The sequence below is a fragment of the Gallinula chloropus genome (genome assembly GCF_964237585.1).
Source record: "Gallinula chloropus genome assembly, chromosome: 5".
Taxonomy (NCBI): Eukaryota; Metazoa; Chordata; class Aves; order Gruiformes; family Rallidae; genus Gallinula; species Gallinula chloropus.
Window position 1 is genome coordinate 55,563,348 of NC_140090.1, and position 21,676 is coordinate 55,585,023.

The window sequence follows — 21,676 nt, forward strand, 5'->3', positions numbered from 1 at the left end:
TTGCATTTGCTGGAGGCTTTAGTCCTGTTAGAGATAATTAGCTGGAGAATCCTAGGGATGATTCAGATTTTAAAAAAAAGACATAACTTTCCTCTGGAAATCCTGAGTCTCAGACTACTAACAATTGTATCACAGGTATGTTCATGGCCTTCAGTAAGCATTAGCCAAACCCACCTCAACCCTACAAAATGAGTACAGACGTGTTTGAAGTGCAAGTGAAGAGATCCATGATAATTCTCTCTTTGTAGAGTCACCCCTTGTCCCTTTAAGTTCAAACCTTCCCATTTTCCCTTTTACTTCAGCTGTACTGAATTGCACTTTGTTGCTGCTCTGCATGTACTCTGTCAGCTGCTTCTGAAGAACTGCCTCCGCAGCATTTTAGCATACAATGCTGTACATTGGGAATTTCCTCTTGAGGGCATGTGTGTTTGAATAAATTCTGGGCTATGTCCTGAGCTGAGGCTCAATCCAATTAAGTACCGAGTGCTCAAGCCCAGATGCAGGGTGGCACTTATTCACAGGTTTCATGCTAAACACAAGGGTAATCCCGTCGGCTATCTGGCCAGGAGGTCTCAGGGCCAGGAAGTGGTTGTCACTGAGCCACTGCAGGAGGCAGCCTAGCTCCTGTCTCACCACAGACAGGGCTGACTTCCACAAGCAGAATGAGAGAATGCAGCCAGCTGGCCAAAGCAGGATGCTCTCCTTGCAGATGTGACTGTGCCTCGTGGAGCTGCGTGTAACTGCCTGACCCCCAACCATTTGAGAATACAAGAAAATAACAAGATTTGTCAGGTCTCCAGGCTGACATTTGTCCTGTTCAACATTGTCTTCTGACCTCTGAATGGTCCCTTTGGCCTGAAGTAGATGCCACAGACAAGCCCATTGCCAGGTCAGGGGCAGGAACTGCCTCTTCACCCATAAAACAATTGTCTTCCCTCTGTGGCCACGGAACTCAACCCCACAATTTTTCCATGCCTCCCTGTTTGCAATAACCACTGTACCTTTTGCCCTTCAACTCGGGGAGCTTCCCTGCAACCAGTGCTGCAAATCCAATGGCCCCTTCCGCATCGACTGTTGCTCGCTCATACTCCAGCAGTCTCAGCATTGAAACGAGGACATCCTCCTCCCTGAAGGCAAAAGAGTTGTGCCAAAACAAAACAAAGCAAGCTACCAGAAGCAGAGACAACACATTTATGTACAACTGGATTTCTTCCATCCACCCAGGTACATACATAGGACCCCAAGGTGATGTTACAGGAAGCTCTGCTGCTATATCAATCTTGTTATTCATTGAAAGATAAAATGGCATTTTTAAATAGAACCATTGTGCTAGCTAAACCCTAGAGGTAAGTATATTCTGCCAACTTGGCCTTCCTATGAAGATTTAAAAGAGCTTTATCAAAGACTGCCTTCAAGTGTTGTAGAATACAACGGGGACAAGTTTACACTCAGAATGTGACCAGATAACTAGCAGCAGGTGAAGTTTTGGCCGAAAAGGTCAGTCTAGACAATGCTCATATAATTCAGTTTTGGGTAGTCCTGTGAGGAAGATGGAGTTGGACTTGATGATCCTTTATGGACATCTTCCAACATGAGATATTCTATGAGTCTGTGATATGTGGGATTGGTTTCAGCGTCCTTCAGTGCCCCTCTTGGAAGGAAAGGCACCCCACCACCACCATGCTCTCACAGCGTGTGCGTAAGGCCAGCTCTTGACAAAATGCTCTCCACTGTACATGAAGAACCACTATACCCTGGTGGCATGGCACATTTTTCATATACAACAATGTTCACCATGTATTATTTGTTTCATTGCTTTTCTTCACTTACCTCACAGCAACAACTTTATCCACAAGTTTCCCAGTCAGCTGCAAAGAATTGCTGCCAAAGCAAAGCCCACTCACATCTGCAGATTTTAAAAGAAAAAAATATGAAGCTGGCTGCTTTAGACAAGTTCAACACTTTTTAGAGTCCTGACTGTTTAGTGCCCTTAATGAGCACAGATCATGGCTGTTATATGATATCAAGTTACTTGATTTTTTTTTTTTAATATGACAAAAGTTTATATGGCAATGAAAGACCAAATAAATGCCTCAGGAGGACTTTGCCATTTTCATCACCTTTAAGAAAATGATGATTCTTCACAGGCATACTGGCACTGCAAGACTGACCCTGCAGCCCAGTGCTTTTCACTGTTGAATGAGGCTCGAAAGAGAGAAAACCCAATCGTGACACTGGCTTTGTTAGCTACAACAGGACAGCTAGCAAAGGAGTGCTGAGACAGAGTTTATTGAGAGAGTTAAGGAGCTGTTGGTTTACAGAACTCCCATTTAACCCAAACCTTCCAGGGATTTGTGTATCAGGTAAACAGGATATTCTTAGATTGCTTAACAGCTGAGGGGGTTTTGAGAAAACGATGTGGAAACAACTGTATTGTTTATAAACACTGTTGTTCCAAGATCAGTTTTGTGAGTAAATATTTCAGCATTTTGTTTTCCTGCCTATTCATAGATCAGTCTTTCACACAAGAATCTTCCCATCGATTTCACTGATGAAGATGCTGCTTGTGAGCTTAATGTTTAGAAAAATAGTCTCAAATTTCTAAGTATTCACCTGAACATTTCACGTGCACTGGAAATGGTAGTACACCCCAGAGTGGTGGTAGTGGTGGTGGGAATGTCTCAAAAGTTGCTTTTACAGTATGAATTACATTCTAACTCTGGAACTTTCACTTAAAGTATATCTGAACTGAATAAATTAGAAAATAATATGGTTGGAGAAGTCAATGAAAAACCTTTATTTTACCTCAAATGAATAATCCATTTTCTTACCTCCATAAAAGTGATGATTGCTGCAAGCCTGGTCTTCAATTGGGTGGCCAGCCTTTAAGGACTGTTGCAATACAGGGAAATTTTCAGATTCAACCCCCTGGGGAGAACAAGTGTTGTCACTCTTTTATTGATTCAGTTATAATAGAAATCACCTCCAAAGTGGAGACCAAACAGGTTACACAGTTTCGTCTTAGAATTAGCAATTAGTTTCAAATTGCATGGTAACTGTGCTATCACTACATTTATCCTGCCGCTTATTTAGAGCTAAGCTTTTCTAGTAAGACATTATTTCAAAACACAAAACTAGATTTCATTTGCTTTGGAAGAGTCTTCCCACATTTTTTTTTCTCATCTACCCAAACAGCCAAGGGACAGGAAGCTTCCCAGGCTCCGAGTGGCTCTTCTCCTCGGTGAAGCCCACAGGATCAGATATCCCTTGTCCCCAGCATACGCAGCCTCTGTCAGCACATCACTAGATACTAGAGACCAGTGCCTTTGGAAAATAGCTGCGATGAAAGCCATCAAAATGCAATGCCTCATAGGTGAGTGGAAACTTACGATTACAGAAATATGTGGGTTGAGGTGTTTGAGTGCAGCAGCCGACCCTGCCAGCAAGCCGCAGTGGCCTCCGGCAGGGAAAATCACCGCATCCAGCTTTGGCACCTGCTCGTAGACCTCCAGCCCCACGGTTCCCAGGCCTGACAGGTAGACAGCACTGTCCTCCCTGCAGGAAGGAAGGACACAGCTCAGCCAGGCTCATAGTTGTCCACACAATATTCTGGTACGGCCGAAAAACATAAGTGTGAGAGTAAATCATCGAGGGCAGGAGGTGATACAACAGGCCACTGCTGTCAGACAGACCATAGTGTGCTGTGTGAAGTGTGATGTTACCTACTGGGAGAAAACTTGTGCTGTTGACAGCCCTCCAAATAACCTTCAGGGTGAAGAGCATGTATCTCTGTCCTTACCTGTATCATGTGTTTACAGAGCTGGTAAGACAGAAGTAATTTCTCCGTTGCTGTCAGTACCTTGTGCTGCATAAATTTTAAATGCAGCAGTCCCAACCAAAACCAGTCTCAGAAGGAGATCTCCTTTTCTGTTTTTATGAGTGGAATTTAGTGTTTGTGACAAACGGGAATTTTCATAAAATCTAAGCACTGTGTTCAACCTCACAAATACCAAACAGATTGCTAACAGAGTTAAGTCTTTCCACAGTCAAGGGCCAATATCTGATACCTTCACATTACTCTGGAAGGGTAAGAGAAGCATTTAGTTGTGCCAAAATACGCGCTGGTAAAACACTTTGGGGCAAAGGCAATTTAATGAGCAGAACAAGGGCAAACAGTCAAAAACTGAGAACAAGTCCAGTGTATAGTCATAGATTGACTTGGATCCATTTCTAAAAGCTGCTTTGTGTTTTATTTAAAATTACCAGTGATGAAATGTAGGATGATATATGTGAATGAAAAACATTAGACCTCTGCATGCCTGTATGTTCTGTTTTTCCTGGCAAACAGATAGGCAAACAGAATTATAGATCCAATGACTTCACTTGATTTACTTGACTCAGGTTGTTCGGGTACTGGGAAGCGATGCTGTTATTACTCATAAACACACACAGAGAGGCTCAGCAGAGGAGCACAGAACGCCTGCGAGGTAGAGAGCACAGCCCTCCTGAGAGGTTACCTCATGTATGTAGCAAAACACAGCAAATTCCTAAGGGTGAGAGTCTATATAACTGCACAAGAAATGTTGGGAGGAAGGAAACTCCTCTAACACAGCTAAGACGAGAGCAAGAAATCACAGTGGGATGGGTAACTAAACCCTTGAATTTACTGTCTGTCAAGAGCAATGAAGAACCTCTCTTCTCCTCCTTATATGTGACAAAATTTATTACTGGGTTCCCGAACAATGCTTCTGGGCTATTATTTGCAAATAAGATTCAGAACTGATTTTACAGAGTTACCCCTGCCATGAATTTGCAGTCGTTGGAGAAATTTAACTTCTAATTTGAATACCCAATTCTGTCCAAAGGAGACTGGTCTGGGCATGGAGATTTTTTAGCAATTTGAATGTTTCAGATACTCATGTTTTCCTTGCTAACATCTAGTTAGAACACCAGTCCGCTGCTCCACCTTCAGCTTTTTATTATTGAATGGGTTTTTTGCAGAGTGAATAATTACTTTTGCTTCGCCAAAGCAAACACACCTCTTTTGGTATCATATGCCATAAAAGGAAAAAAAAAAAGGCAGATAAATCTCAAGATGGTAGATATAAATAAGCATTTTTGAGTCATAACTAGAAATCTGGCCATTTGCCTTCTAAAAAGTGCTATACATCACCATCAAAGATGGGCTGTCAGGATTCAGTTTCCCAGTGAAATTTTCATGTGGCAGCTAGCAGGCTCTGTTCCCTGTTCTCCAAATAAAGGGCTTGAAAGCTATCAGTTGTCCTTCCTCAAGCTACAGACTAAGAAGATCACAAATGAACAAGGATCATGAATGATGATCAGTATTTGGATCCAGAGTTACACAAGAAAAAGTGGATTCTCAAGGAAGGCAGGCATGTAATTCAATCTGTAACATCCTTACCTCTCTGATTCACAAATCAGTCTCTCACATCATCCAGAGGTACTGTGTTCCTTACTGGCAGTCTCCTCATTGCTTTTACGATGAGGTCCTGAACTTCTCTAGTTATTAAAAATCCCACATTGCCTAAGCAGCAATTACACAGACTTCGTGATTGAATTCCAACTTGAAAAATCACGTTTCCTTCCTGGAATTTCACAGGAAGTTGCATTTGGATTAAAAGTTTCCTTCTTCTAATTGAACTCTTGTACGATCATTTTCATAACACAGTATTTTAATTGCATCCAAGAAATGGGAAGAAATTACATTGACACACCCAGCTACAAGACAGTAGCTGCGCAGGTAAAACCAAAGTCAGTCAGGTAATGTCTACTTAGGGAAGGAAAGAGTGAATTGTTTCTTAAGGAGATCCAGAGACCAAATTGCTAGGGATTTTGTCATGCTAAGAATTAAACTGAAATGAAATGACATTTCAGAAGTTCCATTGTAAAGCACAGAAGATCAGCTGATGTTTTACAGACAGCTTTGGCGAGCCGTGATGAACATATGTCAGACACATGTCGAGGAAGAGTGGCTATTCATACAGGCATACATCTCTCTGGGAAAGCTCTCCCAAAGTACACCTACCAAAAATCCATTTGGAGCATCCAAATTGTAAAAAGCCTCACAATTGCAGTGGGCTACTGTTTTTTCTGGTTTTTTTTTCCTCCATAGTGTGAAAATTTGCATCTGTGCTGTTTTAATAAAACACAGTAGCAGACTGAACAACTTTGTTTCTTGTAACGTGAAATAAAATAAACCAGAATGCTTTGGTATTATTAATGTATATAGAGTTCCTCTATGCTGGATGCTGAAGTTGTTCACATGCATTGTCCCTGGAGCTTCATGACCTTGAGAACACCTACCTTACGCAACGTACATAATTATTTGGGGAGGAGGGAAGACTAAACATGAAATTACAATAAAATAATGTAGTTCTTATGTGCAAACGTGAAAGCTGATGCAAGCCAGTTGGGAGTTAACAAATCAATTGAAAAATGGCTGACAGAAATTTGGAAATCACAAGGTTACAGATAGCTGTGGTTTTCCAAGAGAGCCTGAATGGGTTTAAAACTCAGTGGGACCTATGGCATCTCATTCCCATGGATTTCTGTGAAAGCCAGCCTGGGACAAGGTTGTGCCCAGGGTGATGGACAGGACACACCAAACATCACTGTGTGTCACTTGCTGTCTGCAGAGCCAACCATGCAGTTACAGAATACAGGTTTAATGACACCTTCCCAATAAACCAAGTCAGAAAGAAACGAGGACTTTCTCCATTCTGCTCTTTCTGGGACCCTCTTTCCAAGCAGCCTAACTCAGTATTACCAGCAGAGATGAGGAGTGGAAAGGGCATGGACTCTCACTGCAGTTGGTACCATACAAACACAAAGTGGTGGATAAAGCCTGCACAGAGACAGGAGGGAGACTGACATTCCAGTGCGGTGCATCAGAGGGACAGCCAACTACCTCATGCTAATGATTCACCTCTCTGTGCTTTTGGAAATCTTACTTGCTAAAAGGTAAAAAAAGAAGAGGGAAGAAAATGGTGGAAGAGACTGCAGAGAATAAATGAAAAAAAAGGGAAACTGTTCTAAATATTTTTGCCCATCTTATTCTATTTGTCTTAACACAATCAGGCTTGTTCAATGATAACAAATAGTTCAAACTTATATTCATCCTTAGCTCCATTAAATATATGTATAAAGTAGATTCTTAATCATATTTTTTCAAGGCAGAATCACAGCTTTGGCAGTCACACCAGATACGAGAAAACTTCTACACTCTGCTGCCAAAGCTTTTGCATTAAAGATTAGCTTTTACCCACCTTACAGACCAAAACAGAGGGACCAAAAATGGATGCTAGCCTTAATGCTTTCTGACAGGGTTCATAAAGAGTTAACACATGCCTATTTTATCATACTAGCCCATGTAATTCCTGTCCTGGTTTTGGTCAGGATGGAGTTAACTTCATTTGTAGCAGCGGATGGAATGCTGTGTTTGAGAGTTAAAATGGAATCAGTGCTGGTAACACCCTGATGTTTTTAGTTGCTGTCAGACAGTCAAGGACTTTCTCAGCTCTTCGTATTTCTCTATTCATGAGAAAGGAGGGGCGAAGCCAGGGCAGGTGACCCAAACTGGCCAAAGAGAGTATTCCATGCCAATTACGTCCTGCCCAGGATAACGGGGTGCTGTTGGGAGGAAGAACAGGGGCGGCTCCGGGACGCGCGGTTCTTGGGGGACGGTCGGGTTCTGGGACTGCTCTGGATGGCACGGCCTGAGTTGTGGGTTCGGTGAGAAACTGCATTGTGTATCAACAACTTCATATATTCTTTGGTCTAAAGTCCTGGGGTAAAACCACGACAATTCCAAAGCAGGAAGTTTGCCCAATTTGGGAGAAGAGTGTTTCTGTTCATTTTCAATCCCCAACTGCTACAGGAAGATACAGGATTGTGCCTGGGAATATGTAACTGTCCATACCCCAAGGTAATAGGTTAATTTTGATGACCCGTGATAAATTTGTCATGAAAATTATCATTTTTGCAGATCTGTGGAAATATTTCATCTAATTTTACTAATCACCCTGACTTTCCACTTACTCTTCAAGGTAAAGGTAACCATTCTCCTGCGCCAACCTTCTCGCGTGCGTCTGGGAATCCTTAGCTGTAGTGCCATAGGATATAACCATGGCACCGTACTCACGGCACATTTTCACTCTGGCAGGGGACGTGCTGGTTGACATGATGACAAACACTGGAATACGGAGCTCTGAGGCGTGGTAAGCAACAGCCATGGAAAAGTTACTGTCCGAAGCCACGATCACCCCCTTTCTTTGTTGATCCTAAAAGACAGGGTTCCTTATTGCACATTATATAGTGTCACAAAGTTGTCCCATATGATCATTCTACAGGTCTGACTTCCTTCTTTTCCTCTGCCAGCTGATCATACCATACACACGTGTTTGGTGTGATCTCAGGACTTACACACAGAGCTAAGACAGAACAAGATCAATTTCTGTTCCTGCACTCCTGCAAAACTCCAGCAGCTCCCAGAAAAGCCGATCTCTGGACCCTCAGAGCTGGTATCTGGTCCCTCTCCCCTGCTTGTGTGAAATTATTTCATTTCAGGTTTCCCTTTAACAGAAGGGTTTATTCTGATTGTTATGAAAGTGGAGGAGTAACCACTGTTTCAGGGCTGCTGTAGCATGTCCATTTTAACTATTACTGCTGAGAGACACAATAACCTCCTACAACAAATGATAAACAAGCTATTAATGTACTCATACTGAAATTAATTTCAAAATCAATTGGTGATCTAGATCCTTCACATCACCCACTGTAACTCAATTTCATCACCACTCCAAGCGTGGTGGTTTCAACGTCAGAGCCATAATATGCATACACATACTTTCATCAAAGTGCCACAGAGAAACCCGAATGTTTACATTTTGCAAGCTTCTTATTCAAGTATCTTTAAACATTTCACCAGCAGATCGGCCAAGCAGAGAGATAAAATATCTCACGTTCAGGTAGCTGTAGACCTATCTATGATGTTCAGCCCAACAATTCAAAAGGAAAGAAACACTGCCTACAGAAAACTGTAAATTTTAATATAACATATAATTAATAAAACATAACTAATAAATTATTATAATCTAATTAATGAACAGATAAAAAATTTTGATATTTTTGTTTTTTAACATTTACATTTTTTATACCTGAGGCAATGATGTCAGGAGGTAAAGTACACCTCGTTCCTTCACAGATCCTGTGTACTGGAGGAACTCTTTCTTTAGGTAGATGTCCATTCCATACAGCTTGGATAGCCTAGAATACTGGAGTAGAGAAATATTATTGTGGGGATGTATCTAAAATTAAGAAAATTCTTTCTACTGGGATGTACCTAAAATTAAGAAAAATCTTCCACACTCCATCAGGTCCCTGGGTAAGGCATGCATTCAACTGCTCCAAAAAGTAAATATCATTACCCATTTCTTTTGAAATACGTGACAGTCTGTAGTTAACTATCAGGTTCTTCTTGTTTCTGGAAGTCACTTTCAAGCTTGCAGCAATAAAATATTTATCACATGCCATTGTGAATTCTGAAAATAAGCTCATTTTGGTCTTACTGTTCAAATACAGAATTAGAATAAGTATTTTCAATTATTTAAAAACCCACCCTATGGTTTAATATTTTACACTTGCCAAAACTGGATATCATATTCCAAAAAAATAAGGTCATCTCCCCATAGACATTAGAAAATTCCTCCTTGAGTCCCATTATAATGTTGCTATGGTTTCTGCCACTGATTCTTTCACTGCTATCATCCATTTTACATCCTATGGCCAGTACAGCGTTAGTAAAGACACTACTTATTTGAAGAATGATGGGAGTAAAAAATATTTCCTAGGCTGGGAAACGTAAGCAGCAGCCATTTGAAAATGTTCGATGTTTGGAACAGAAAGGATCCCTGAGCTGAGAGGAATTAGCAAGCACAGTACATGTGACACAGTGTCCAAGTGCATGATTTTTTCATTTTTTTTCCTTTGTTTTAAAGGCAAACCCTTATCATTTTTATTGTAAGGCACAGCATGCCTCACCATATTCATTCCCTATTCCCATATAATCTAAAACGTACGTTTTAAACAAGACAACATAGGAAAGAGCTGCAGTAAACCCATGGGTCCCAGTTCCCTCCCTGGGCTTACTGCGTCTCTATTTTGTAATTGGCTCTATTTCTCCCATTGGATGCCAAAGCAAAGGGGGACCTAGGGATTTAGGGGATCAAGCCCTCATTTATTAGTAGTCGCAAAGAGAGACAGATTAAAAGACCATATGACAATAAATTTTAAATATTTATCTCAAAAAGTATATGGCAGTGTCATGCATATTGTGTATACTGTTCATAGTAATATGTACTGACATATTTTTCAGACTGTAGGAATTTTCAAAGCAAATTTATGTAAACTAAACACATCTAAAACAAATACTTGCATTAAGCTATACTATTAAACTAAGTATTTCAGATGTTTCAAGGCTTTTTAGTGGAATTACAAGCATACGTTAAGTTCCTTGCCCATAGGTGGGGCCAGATTCTCTATATTGCTTCTGAAAATCCTGCAATAGAAGCTACCACTTGTTGCCCCTTTGCAAATCTGGCTGCAGAATTGACAAAAATGGAAAGTTCTTAGCACACTAATAGGATAATAATTTCTATTCTAAACAGCCTAATTGATGGAGAATGTCTATGCAAACCAGAACAAGAACACTAGACAACACTACTTGACTGGTTCTTCACATACCGCACTAGGTTTATAATTTTTGCTTTTATAGAGGATCTTAGATTCCAGAGTGAACAATGAGAAAAAGGATTTAAGGAGATGAATGTGGTGACTTTATGGTTTCTAAGTCTCCTACATCTAAAAACAAATGTCATCAAGTCACTCAGTATCACAGAGACAAAGTACTTCAACTTATTACTCTTTTTCTTTGATTCTGATACTCAAGATTTTGACTATTTAGGTTATCTTTATCTTCTTCCTTTCACTGAGGGTTTTCTTTTCATGTGGCTTAAATATAGCAATTATTTCTAACACAGGAGATGTCAGTGCTGTTTTCAGATGCACTGACCTGATGCCTGACCTTGTATGATTCACTGAATCAGCCTTTAAGTTTTGCCTTTTGTCACCATGATCTTATCTAAGAGCTGCAGATACTGTGTCTAAAGTACAAGAGCAGCACAGCCTCCCTCTGGCATCCACAAAGCTAACACAAAACAACCCTTAAAGTTCCCACACCAGTAACCAAATTAAATTGGTGCCCAATTTAATGCTAATTCTTTGTTTTCCTATTCTTGCTACCTCTGTAATACCTGTTACAATCATTCACAATGCCATCTCTCAGCTCCAGGAAAACTCCTGCATAAGGATGCAGGATGGTCCATACATGATTTTACCTGCAGGCCCTGAAGGGAGCATACAAACAGGAGGGGAATCAACTTTTTAAAAGGGTAGACAATGGCAGGACAAGGGGGAACGTATTAAAGCTAAGGAAGGTTTAGATTAGATGTTAGGGAGAAGGTTTTTACAGAGAGAGTGGTGAGGTGCTGGAATGGGCTGCCCAGAGAGGTGGTGGATGCCCCATCCCTGGAGGTGTTCAAGGCCAGATTGGATGGGGCCCTGGACAACCTTGTTTAGATCCAGGCTGGGGTTTGATGGCCCTGCCTGTGGCAGGGAGGTTGGAGCTCTATGATCCTTGGGAACATGAGTTTAGGAAACATTTTGAATTACACTGGTGCCTGCAAGAGCAGAAGATGGACTCTGGTACAGTCCATTCATTAGGATGTGTTGGTTGGTTAATTTTCAGGGCAGGAGCCATACCTGGGGAGCAAGCAGATGGCCCAGGGGATGGGGCCAAGGTGGACTTCACTAGTTTTGAGCTGCTGGTTTGAACATCCAAGCTGAAGGTGTGGATGAGGTTCTTCATTGACCCACAGGGCTGGCGCCCCTGCAGTCTCACAGAACACACGTGCAGAGGCAGTATCCTCTAACTGTTTGGCAGAAGTTTGGCACGATGCCATGAGCCGCAGGGGAAGGATGATCTGGGCTATCAAAGGGTACAGAGCTAGCTAGTTCTGCTTTCTAAATTAAGCCACAACACTCTCTCACTCCCTGCCCATAGACCTGCCTTTGTACAGCAAGGCTAAAGCTGTCTAATGAATATGCCCAGAGCTAACAAATGCAGAGAAGTGCAGTGCTCACTCCCTGCAACATAAATGTGCATCTCTCCCTGAGACACTCTCTCCACAGAAGCAGAAGACTGACACTTCTGTCCAGAGCACTGTCTGTACTCTGAAGCAAGAAAGTCTGAGACTTTTGGTGACAAATGATGCAATGTGCAAAGTTTGGCACCCTCCCTCTGCTCTCCCAGGTGTTGGTGCCCTGACCACCCATGCTGCACATATGTTTGCCCACTGCCCTCATTTTCCCTTCCAAGCAAGCCAACTTTCCCACTCTGAAAGGAAATTCTGATTCAGCTGCAGGATGGTTTACTCCCCAGTCACTCTGAATACACAGTGTATGAGTGCAAAATCCATCCAGTTGTACTCTCTGCACTCCAGCCAACACTACTCTGCAAGGCTTCTGGTGCCACCTTGCAGCCCCTGTCTTGTACTGTGCCCTCTGTCACAAGGCACACTTCTTCAGCAGTATGCTACAAAAAGCGTATCCTTATTTGGGGAACAAACACTGAAAGTAATTATGACATCTCTCAATCAGCAGGCACCACATTGGAATGAGGAGCACTGCTGCACCTTGCAGACCCAAACACTTTGCTCCAGGGACTGTTAACCCCAAGCAGCAGCTCAGACACCAAGGTCCTTTCCCTGTGCAGGCCAGAACAACAGTCCAAAGCCGGTAAGGCTGGCGGGGTGCCCCAAGTCAGCAGAGAACAATCTGAGGCATTTGGAAACACCAGTCTTTTCACCCAGTGCAGGGCAAAGAGGAGATTACCCACAGCATGCCTACAGCAGCCTTCATGAAGAGCTCCCAACAGCAGAAATACACTACAAATTAAATAGCTTGACACCATACCTCTCTTAGGCTTTAGCAAATGCTTGTACATTTATGGGAGTGTCTCAGTCATTTTCATACCTAGGCTGATCGATAAGTCCATGCGTTTGTGTGTGTCTATCTTAATGCCCTGGTTTTGTTGAAGACCAGAAGCACGTGGTTACAGAACATATGTGGCCTTGCCAGGTTGGCCAGGCTAGGAGGGAAAATCTGTACCTTCAAAACCAGACCCTTCCACAAGACTTCTTACCCAAACATTGACAGCCTGCCTTTACCAACTCAGGTTCCTTGTAGCAAGAGTTTTTCACTGGGAGCATAATGCCACAGTGCATTAAGTCTGTGCCTAATGTGGTTTATCCTTTGTTTACTGGTCACCGCAATCTTTCAGGATTTAGGTTAGTGCAAACAAGTAAGAAGAAAATTATTACTGACAGTTAACAACAACATACACAAACACAAGTCATCTTACACAGATCTACCTGCTCAAACCCCCACATACTCTTCCTTCATTTCTGATCAACTTTTATAAAGAAAAGATAAAAAGATATTGAGAAATACAAAGCCATAAAGACTCCTTACCATGCAGGGGGTTTTCTGAACACCACACTGGATTTTGAAAGCTGCTGCACTAATATCTTCAAATCGAATCAGCTTGTTACTGCTTGACAGGCTGGTCCTACTGCTCGACTGAGGGATGCGGGAAAGGGCATCCCGAAGTAACTCCTCGTTGCGGCTCACTATCTTCATCTCCCAGGTCTTCACATCCCCATTCAGGTAATCCTCCTCACCAAAATCTTTTAGTCTCTCAGGGTTGATAGAGGGTGGCTTCTGCCCGATAAGGCCATTTCTGATTGGCCCATCCTTACAACAGTGAAGATCACAAAGTGCTGGGGCATCTTGTTTCTTTATTTTATTGTCATCCCTAAAAACAAGTAAAAGAAACTTGTTAGGAAAGCTTGACTGACTAAAGGCTTGGCATTCAGCACTTAAGAAGGATGCACATCTCAGTTACTCTCTGCAAGCCTTGAACAGACTGAATTATTACTGTCATATCACTTATCTTGTAGGTGGGTTGAAAGCTTTTAGAAAAGCCACACATAAGCTGACTTGAGGACAAACTGAGAAACCACCATACACAAGAAAATAAGATAGATAAAATCCATGCTGCCTGGGTAGCTAGACCTTCCTCAACACTCAGTGGGCAATGATCCCAGTTCAGTGCTCCCAGAAATTTTGGAATAGCTGCAATTGTACTTGCTGTCTGCAACAAAACGCTTTTCAAAACAACAACAACAACAAAAAGGCTTTAGCTTTATTTTCCAGAGCTCAGGAGCCAGGCCTGCTGATCTGCGAGTGAACGCTTCGCAGATACAAACACCTGTACATAAGGCAACACCGTGGGGCCACACAAGCCTCCTTCCCAAGGAGCTTTGGGCAGACAACACTTTGGTACAAAAACTCACAGGTATTCCTGCCTTAGCCTGTCTGTGGTCCACACTGTTCAGGTGTTGGCAAGGGATAATATACTACAGCATGGGATTTTGCAGCTCTATTCACAAATAAATGCAAAGCTTCCAGGAATTCTTGGAATTTGGAGAGTAACATGGGGGACAAGCAGCATTAAGCAGAAGACCAGTGATTTGGAAAAGAGCTGATATGACCTCCAGTCTGCATCTATGATTATACAGATGGTATAAGCCCCTCTGCATGAAGGACTCAATATTAATGTATCTGGAAGACAAGGCTTTCTAAAGGATATACATGTTAACTTATGTCAGCGATTTCAGCATCATCTCCAGCAAAAATATTTACTATTTTTCACAAAATAGTTTGGAATTAAGTTATGCAGTTATTCATCAGCAGGACTGGCTAAAGCAAACGGCCCTTTAGTTTTAAAGCAGTGATAACTACTGTAATAAGCACTGTAATAATTATAAAAAAACATTTTAAAAATATTTAGAAACAGATGGTTTTGGCAGTGCCATCCATATTCTTCATGGTCCCATAATCTGTGCCAATAGCTCTGTTTCCTGTTAGATAACCAGTTGTTCTACTGAGGACTTCACATAACAATATGGGCAGCGTAAGAGGTTTTGTTACTTGAATCAAGTGGTATACCCATAGCATCAGTCATTCTGCATATCCTTACAGGAGACAAAAAAGGACAGCTTTTGTAGGAAGGTCTCCTCTCTCCAAAATTAATGAGTTCAACACATTTTCTAAGATAAACAATTTACACGTCCACAACTTGTTCATGTTGACACGCTTGTGATTAAAATATTTTTCCAACAACGTATCTTAAAGCTGATACCCCCAAAGAGTGTATCAAACATTCTGTTTCCAATTTAAACAGCTTATCACATAGCTCTTTTCCACACTTTCCTGCATTTCTTCTCTTTTGGGGTTAGAAGGTTGCACCACTCTGTGAAGATGATTAGCTCCCAGCGTTAGTTCCCATGCATATTAGTTAGCTCAGTGCAAAGAGGAGAGTCAGACTAGACTGTCTTTGTGTGAACTTGTTCGGCACAGCCCATGGTTCTGGGAACCAAATAGGACTGCTACACAAGCAACACTTACCATCATCCAAGTGACCACATCTCTGCTAGGAGTTCGTTTCCTACTCTCTCCCCTCCCAAAAAGAAAACCCCACCACAATCCAACAGAGCTTCCATATCACAGTTGCCCATAACTCCTCCAAAAAGAGAAGAACATACACAACTTATCTGAAATGTTTAGCAAGCATTAGGTATGAATTGTATTTCATACATTGGCAATGGGCTAAGAGGGTTTATGTAAGGTAAAATATATAAGTAGGTCAAAAACCTGTGATTTTTCCCTAGGTCAATTTTATTTTTTTACTGAAGGATGAGGACAACTCCTTATGACCACTGGTAAAAAAAGAACAAAAAGGCAAACAGCTTGATATAGGTTCAAAGCAAAATATTACTGAAATATTACAAAATATTACCTGAAATATTACTATCTCAATATTTAATATGGAATCTATCCTCCATTCACATCCAAAAGGTCAGCAACGTCGTAACAAAAAGAAATATATACAAACTATTGTAGAGGTATGTATTGTGTTTATTTGTTTCAGAGTGATTTTTATTCTCCTTCCATGTACCTATTTTTAGTTTACATCAGCAAATAACACTTTTCATATTGAACCCATCTAGGCATGCCACAGAGCCACCAAGGGCTCTCAAACTCCCAAGGTAACTTGAGAGGCAACTAATAACCCCGTTGGGTCAGATGCATTTCTCTCCTCAAACACAGCTCGTATGCTTGGTGCAGATCACCTTGGGATGAATTTCTTTTGCAGGAACAGGCAAAGCAGGCAGCAAATCATGCAAGCACTCACAAAAAAGACAGCACGTGACTTCTCCAGCACAGTAAGAAAGTATGACCCTTGTCCTAGCAATCGTGCCTACCAGATGAAAATCTGAGCCAATATAAATACAAACCCCAGCATTGTAAAACATTGCTCCTTTCAAATGGATCGCTTTTCCTTTTTTGGAGCTTGTTAGGAAAGTTTTCATAAAATAGTCAGGTTTTTTTTTCCAGTCATAAAACAAATATCCAGCTGGCAAGCTTTGTTACATGGTTATAAATGATGACATTTTACCTTTAAAGTGATTAGTAAATGCAAACATGAAAATGCAGTTTATAAACCTACTTTTTCAAGAACAGCTGCTCAGCATAACTGCAAAAAATAAAAGAGAAGATCCGTATGCAGACATTCCAGGAATAATTAAGGAACTGGCAAAATTATCATTTGTTTTAGCTTTACATAGTTTAGTCTCAAAGCCAGTGCAAAGACTGGTGTGCTGAAACATAACTCTTCGAATGATAAAAAAAGCACCAGCACAGAATGAATGATTTTTCTGTTTCCAACTTGTTTTTTTAATATACTGATAATTTTCATCAAGTTAAATAGCACTGGGGAAAACACCTTTGGAAAAATAATAATATTGATAAACTAAGACATTAATAAAAGGCAACAAAAATAACGTTGGGAAGATAAAATGCAGTAGTTGTACATACTATACCTGGAGACCACAACTGTTGCCTCTGCTACAAGGAGAAAGAAATGCCCACACAGTTATCCTGCAACGATGGGACCACTGCCTGTTTCCATCAGATGAAGCGCGTGCAGATTGCACTCCTCAGGAGCCATGAAACAGGCTAAACAGATTAAACTGATATACTGGGTCTCTTCAGCTTCTAAAACTGGAGGTAAAATCTGCAGTCACATATGTCCAGCAAACAGCAAACTGCAAAGTTTGTCATCATTTCACCCAGTATAGATGTTAGGAGAGCTCACATGAAAGTACCAGGTAGAAAATCTAGAAGCTCCTTTCATACAGAAAATAACTAACCCACAGAATTCGTTGCCACAGGACGCTATGAAGGACAATGGTATAAATGGGTTCCTAAAAAAAACCTTGCAACTATATAGAAGCAAATCTAATAGTGAACACATCATTCAAGACAATCTGTGGTTCAGAAACCCCCTAAGCATTTACTTGGGAGACTCCACAAAAGCATATGAAAAAAAGCATCTTAGGTGGCTTTTGGTTTTCTCATAGTCCCTGTTACTGGCCACCACAGCAGAGAAGACACAGAGGTACACTGCTCTCCAGTATGCCCCAGTGTACCCATTTGGGCAGCTTTTACACCTCTTCCAAAATGATTCACAGCAACATGTTTTGAGACAGAAATGAAGTTGGAATTATGGACACATGTTCCCACGTTACTGCGCTGCTTCACACATGGAAGTCCAAGAGCCACAAAAGGAAATCAATTTTAGTATAAGGCAGAAAACTCAGCGTGTCTCTCATTTCCCCAGCAGTCGTTACCCCCTGCATCCACACTGATGCACACTCACCACGAAGAGGTACTGACAGTGCAGGGCAAGTCCTGCAGGACTCGGACTGATGGGTGGTACAGTGAAGCCAGCAAACTGTTAAGCTTCAATATCACTTCGAACCACCCCATCGGATCGGGGCTAGCCTGTAATTAACCTGTCAGCACACACACACACACACACACACACACACACACACACACGGCCTTTATGTGTGCATTTTTTATTTAATTCTTTTTTCATGTTTTGGGGGGTGTGTGTTTCTTAAGCGCATATGTACATGCTGCCACCATCTTCAGGCTCCCTGAACACACTGTTCCTGGAGCACACCCAGCACCAGGCAGTGGTGTGGCAGAGTTTTAGACATACTTTTCACCTGATATCTGGGTAAAAGGGCTCAGGTCTTATGCCTGCAATTTGGGAATAGTTATTACAGCAAAAAGTGACTTAAAGTCACTTCTACCTCATTCCTCAAAGCGTTGAGCAGAGATGGGTCACGTACTGGGGGGGTAGGGCAGGGGGAGCGGCTGCTGCGAGTAGCAGTCTGCTTGGTTTATGACTGAGATGTGACTAGACCTCTGATTTCTTCTCAAAGGAGTGAGAAAGAGGTAATCCCAGGGTATGGGAGGGTCCTCCAGAGAGGACCCTTTCCCTCATCCAAGCCCCTTTTACCCATAACCTCCCAAGCTCCATTAATCCTTCTTATTCCATGTCCCCAGCCCTGTTTCCTCTGACCTTTCTGAAAGCCTGAGCCTTCCACACCCCTCTGATGCCTTCCCTGTTTGTTGCAATCCCCTTTCCCAATAGCTCTTAAACCCTCCTGCTCCATCACAACTCCTTTTGGCAGCATAGATCACCATGAGCTTCCCTACTTTTTCAAAATCCCCACTGACCCCACCCTATCCTCTTCTACATTTTCCCCCACCCAAACACACCCAAAAAGCTGCAATAGAAGCAGTCCTTAAAAGCATCTCAACAGCTTGAGCAAGCTGGTCCTTTTGAAAGAGAAACAATAGAAATGTTGAGGTTTTACTGAGATACAAGTGGCAAGAAGCATCATAACATATGTCATCTTGACTGGTAGTAGTTCTTGGTTCCTGCACCATATAGTGTCTGAGTGTCCTCTACAAGGTGGCAAGTAAACTCCCCCAAGCATGGGGAAGGAACATGCTGCTTCTCTTTGACAATACCGCACTCAAGCACTACTTTCTCAAATTATCTCTATTTTGTATAACACTAGTACTGAGAAACCTCTGCCAGAGACTGTACCAGCCCGAATAGCAGCAATGGGACGATGGGCACTTAAAATGCATCTATGACATTTGGATACCCAAATCCCATACAGAGTAATTGTTCATCAATCACTTAGGAAACACCAGTATCTTCTCCTAAACAGAAAGACAAATTCAGTAAATATTGTCTGAACTTTATTGATAGAAACTGGGGCACAGACAGATCGAGTGACTTGCCTAAGACTTCTGCAGGAAGTTCACAGCAGGGCTACTTATCAGACTGTCTTAAAGACAAAGAGCTCAGGGCTTAGTAATGAGCCTGTACAACACAAACGTTAGGTGATGTTTGCACTGTGACTGTCCAGCATAGATAAGTACCCCCTCGTTTCAGTAACTCAGATTTACCAGAGCTGGAGCCTAGCACTACATCTGCCTTCATCTGTGGTCATAACCCACGGATAGTCTTCCAAATGCGCTGGTGAAATGTCATTGCCTACTGCTAGCAATAGCAACTGGGTATCAGCTGCTAAATAGACAACATGAGGAAAAGTAATTTGACAGCAAGAACTACTCAGAAGTTCACCCCTCTTGGTTACATCTGCTGCCACACCTTCCAAGTCCCCCTTTAACAGACCTGTCACTCTAAGCACTTCTTAACAGGGCATTCACAGCTGTGAATGTCAAATGATCATTATTAAACACTGCATACAGTTTGGCAATTAAAACTCTTCAAGTAATTAACATTTTTTGTCCTCTGGAAGTTAAATCTATTCTGAATGTAGAGGTTGTCTGGTGATTAACACAGATCCCTAATTCAACTGCAGTAAGAATGAATGACATAACCCAGATGAGAAGAAAGGACTGATTTAGGATTCTCCATGCTCTGCAGAACACACCACATCAGGTGTGACTTTGGACAAGCCATTTTTTCATGCAGAGTTGGGACCCTGTTTTCTCTTTTGGTGTTCCATGAGGGTTTAACACCATTGAGCCCACTGAAATAATTAATATTTTAAATATTACCAATGTGTATGACGATTGGCAGGATGTAGGAAATGAGGATTGCCCCTTGTTTATACTATATTTAGTGACACCAGGTTGTGGTCTTAATAGTGGTGTCCTGATAATGAAATTGGGGGAGAAAGCAACTATGGAAAAGGCTAAGAGCAAGGCTGTGCAAACACAACCCTACCACATGGGTGCACACCCCCAGCTGGTGCTGTGCAAGGGCACTCATCATCTAAATCCCCCCTGCACCAACCAAGCCTGAAAACAGGATTTCAAGGTGACCATAATGGACTTAATGACCTTGAAGGTCTTATCCAACCTTTATGATACTATGATTCTATAAGCACCAGAACAAAGACAACCACACAACATCTGTAACAGCAGGACCTGACACAGGCTCCTTCAAGGTACATTTTCAGCAGCCCATTGGCCTCTCTAGGGTTATTTCTAATGCTATAACTCATGGAGAAGTGAAAAAGCTGAACTCCACAGGCCTGAAGTACTCACAGCTCCACTGCTCCCAGTGGATGGCCCTGAGAACAACTGAACCACAGAACCCTGCAAGACATCAGAAATCTATAAACATTTTCCTTTTTTTTTTTTAAAAAAAAAAAAGTAAGGAAAGGAAAAAGCATTACCTATACAGCACAGCCACTAAATACACAGCGAGGTGAAGCAAAACTCCAACTACGACACCATAAGGAGGCAGGAGGGGTCCAGGGGTTGTCATGTCCATGGGCCTGGGCCTGGCCCTGGGTGAACCCCGAGGGCTGACCATGGCCCCTGAAGGGGAGAAAGGAGCGCTCTAGCTCTAAGTCAGACAGCAATAGTCTCCAACCTTTGCCAGAAAGGATCGTAGTCTTCATCTTCCCTGGAACGGTCCCTGGGACTTCTGTTTTTTAACACCCTGGAGTAGATAAACTGTGCTGCAAAATTCATTGCAATTCCTGGTGCAAAGCAAAGCTGGGAGACTGCGGGCAGGGGACACACTTGCCTGTCAGGAGTGCCCACTGAGCAATAGTGGGTGACGTGCTGTAAGCAGCTCTCCAGTGCTGGCTGGGGGAGGGAAGCTCCTGAGAGACATGGCTGCTGCTATTTAAAGAGATTATTTCAGAGCCCAACCTGTCCTTGTCAATTTGAGTCAGGGCCTGGATTATGCTTGGGTGACACTCTGTTAGCAGGACACTTGAAGCTTTAGTTACTTACTGCTTAGCTGTGGAGCATGATCTAGAGCTGCCGTAGGGCCTGCGATTTGACGGCATGCACTTGGGTAGGCAGAAGCAGCAAGACTGAGATGCGTTTTTGTGGAGATGGAGGCACTTGCAGGGATCCTTTAAAGTAGTACACCAAGGGACATGGGTCTTTGTGACTGAGGCAGAGGTCACTGATTACTATTTTTGGGTCTTCTCTTGGCACAAACCCTGGTAGCAGAAAAACAGAGCTGGATCACACAGATAGGAAAGATCATATAAGGAAAAGACCACAGCAACAGATATAAAAATCCCCTACTGAAACCTGCTCTCCATTGCCCTGAGGG

The 21,676-nt window shown here is 42.2% G+C and overlaps 1 protein-coding gene across 1 annotated transcript in view; it reads right to left on the reverse strand.

Moving 5' to 3' along the window:
• Positions 1-20,995, reverse strand: part of LOC311192263 (L-threonine ammonia-lyase-like) — a 32,152-nt gene extending 11,157 nt beyond the window's left edge. Inside the window, exons 1-9 of the mRNA XM_084264703.1 lie at positions 20,778-20,995; positions 16,709-16,735; positions 13,609-13,951; positions 9,177-9,293; positions 8,059-8,300; positions 3,390-3,555; positions 2,832-2,928; positions 1,831-1,906; positions 1,002-1,127 (exon numbers count right to left, since the gene is read on the reverse strand). Of these exons, the coding sequence (XP_084120829.1) occupies positions 1,002-1,127; positions 1,831-1,906; positions 2,832-2,928; positions 3,390-3,555; positions 8,059-8,300; positions 9,177-9,293; positions 13,609-13,951; positions 16,709-16,735; positions 20,778-20,917 (1,334 nt within the window). The 5' untranslated portion in view covers positions 20,918-20,995. The remainder of the gene's footprint in view (positions 1-1,001; positions 1,128-1,830; positions 1,907-2,831; positions 2,929-3,389; positions 3,556-8,058; positions 8,301-9,176; positions 9,294-13,608; positions 13,952-16,708; positions 16,736-20,777) is intronic.
• Positions 20,996-21,676: the final 681 nt, after the last annotated feature.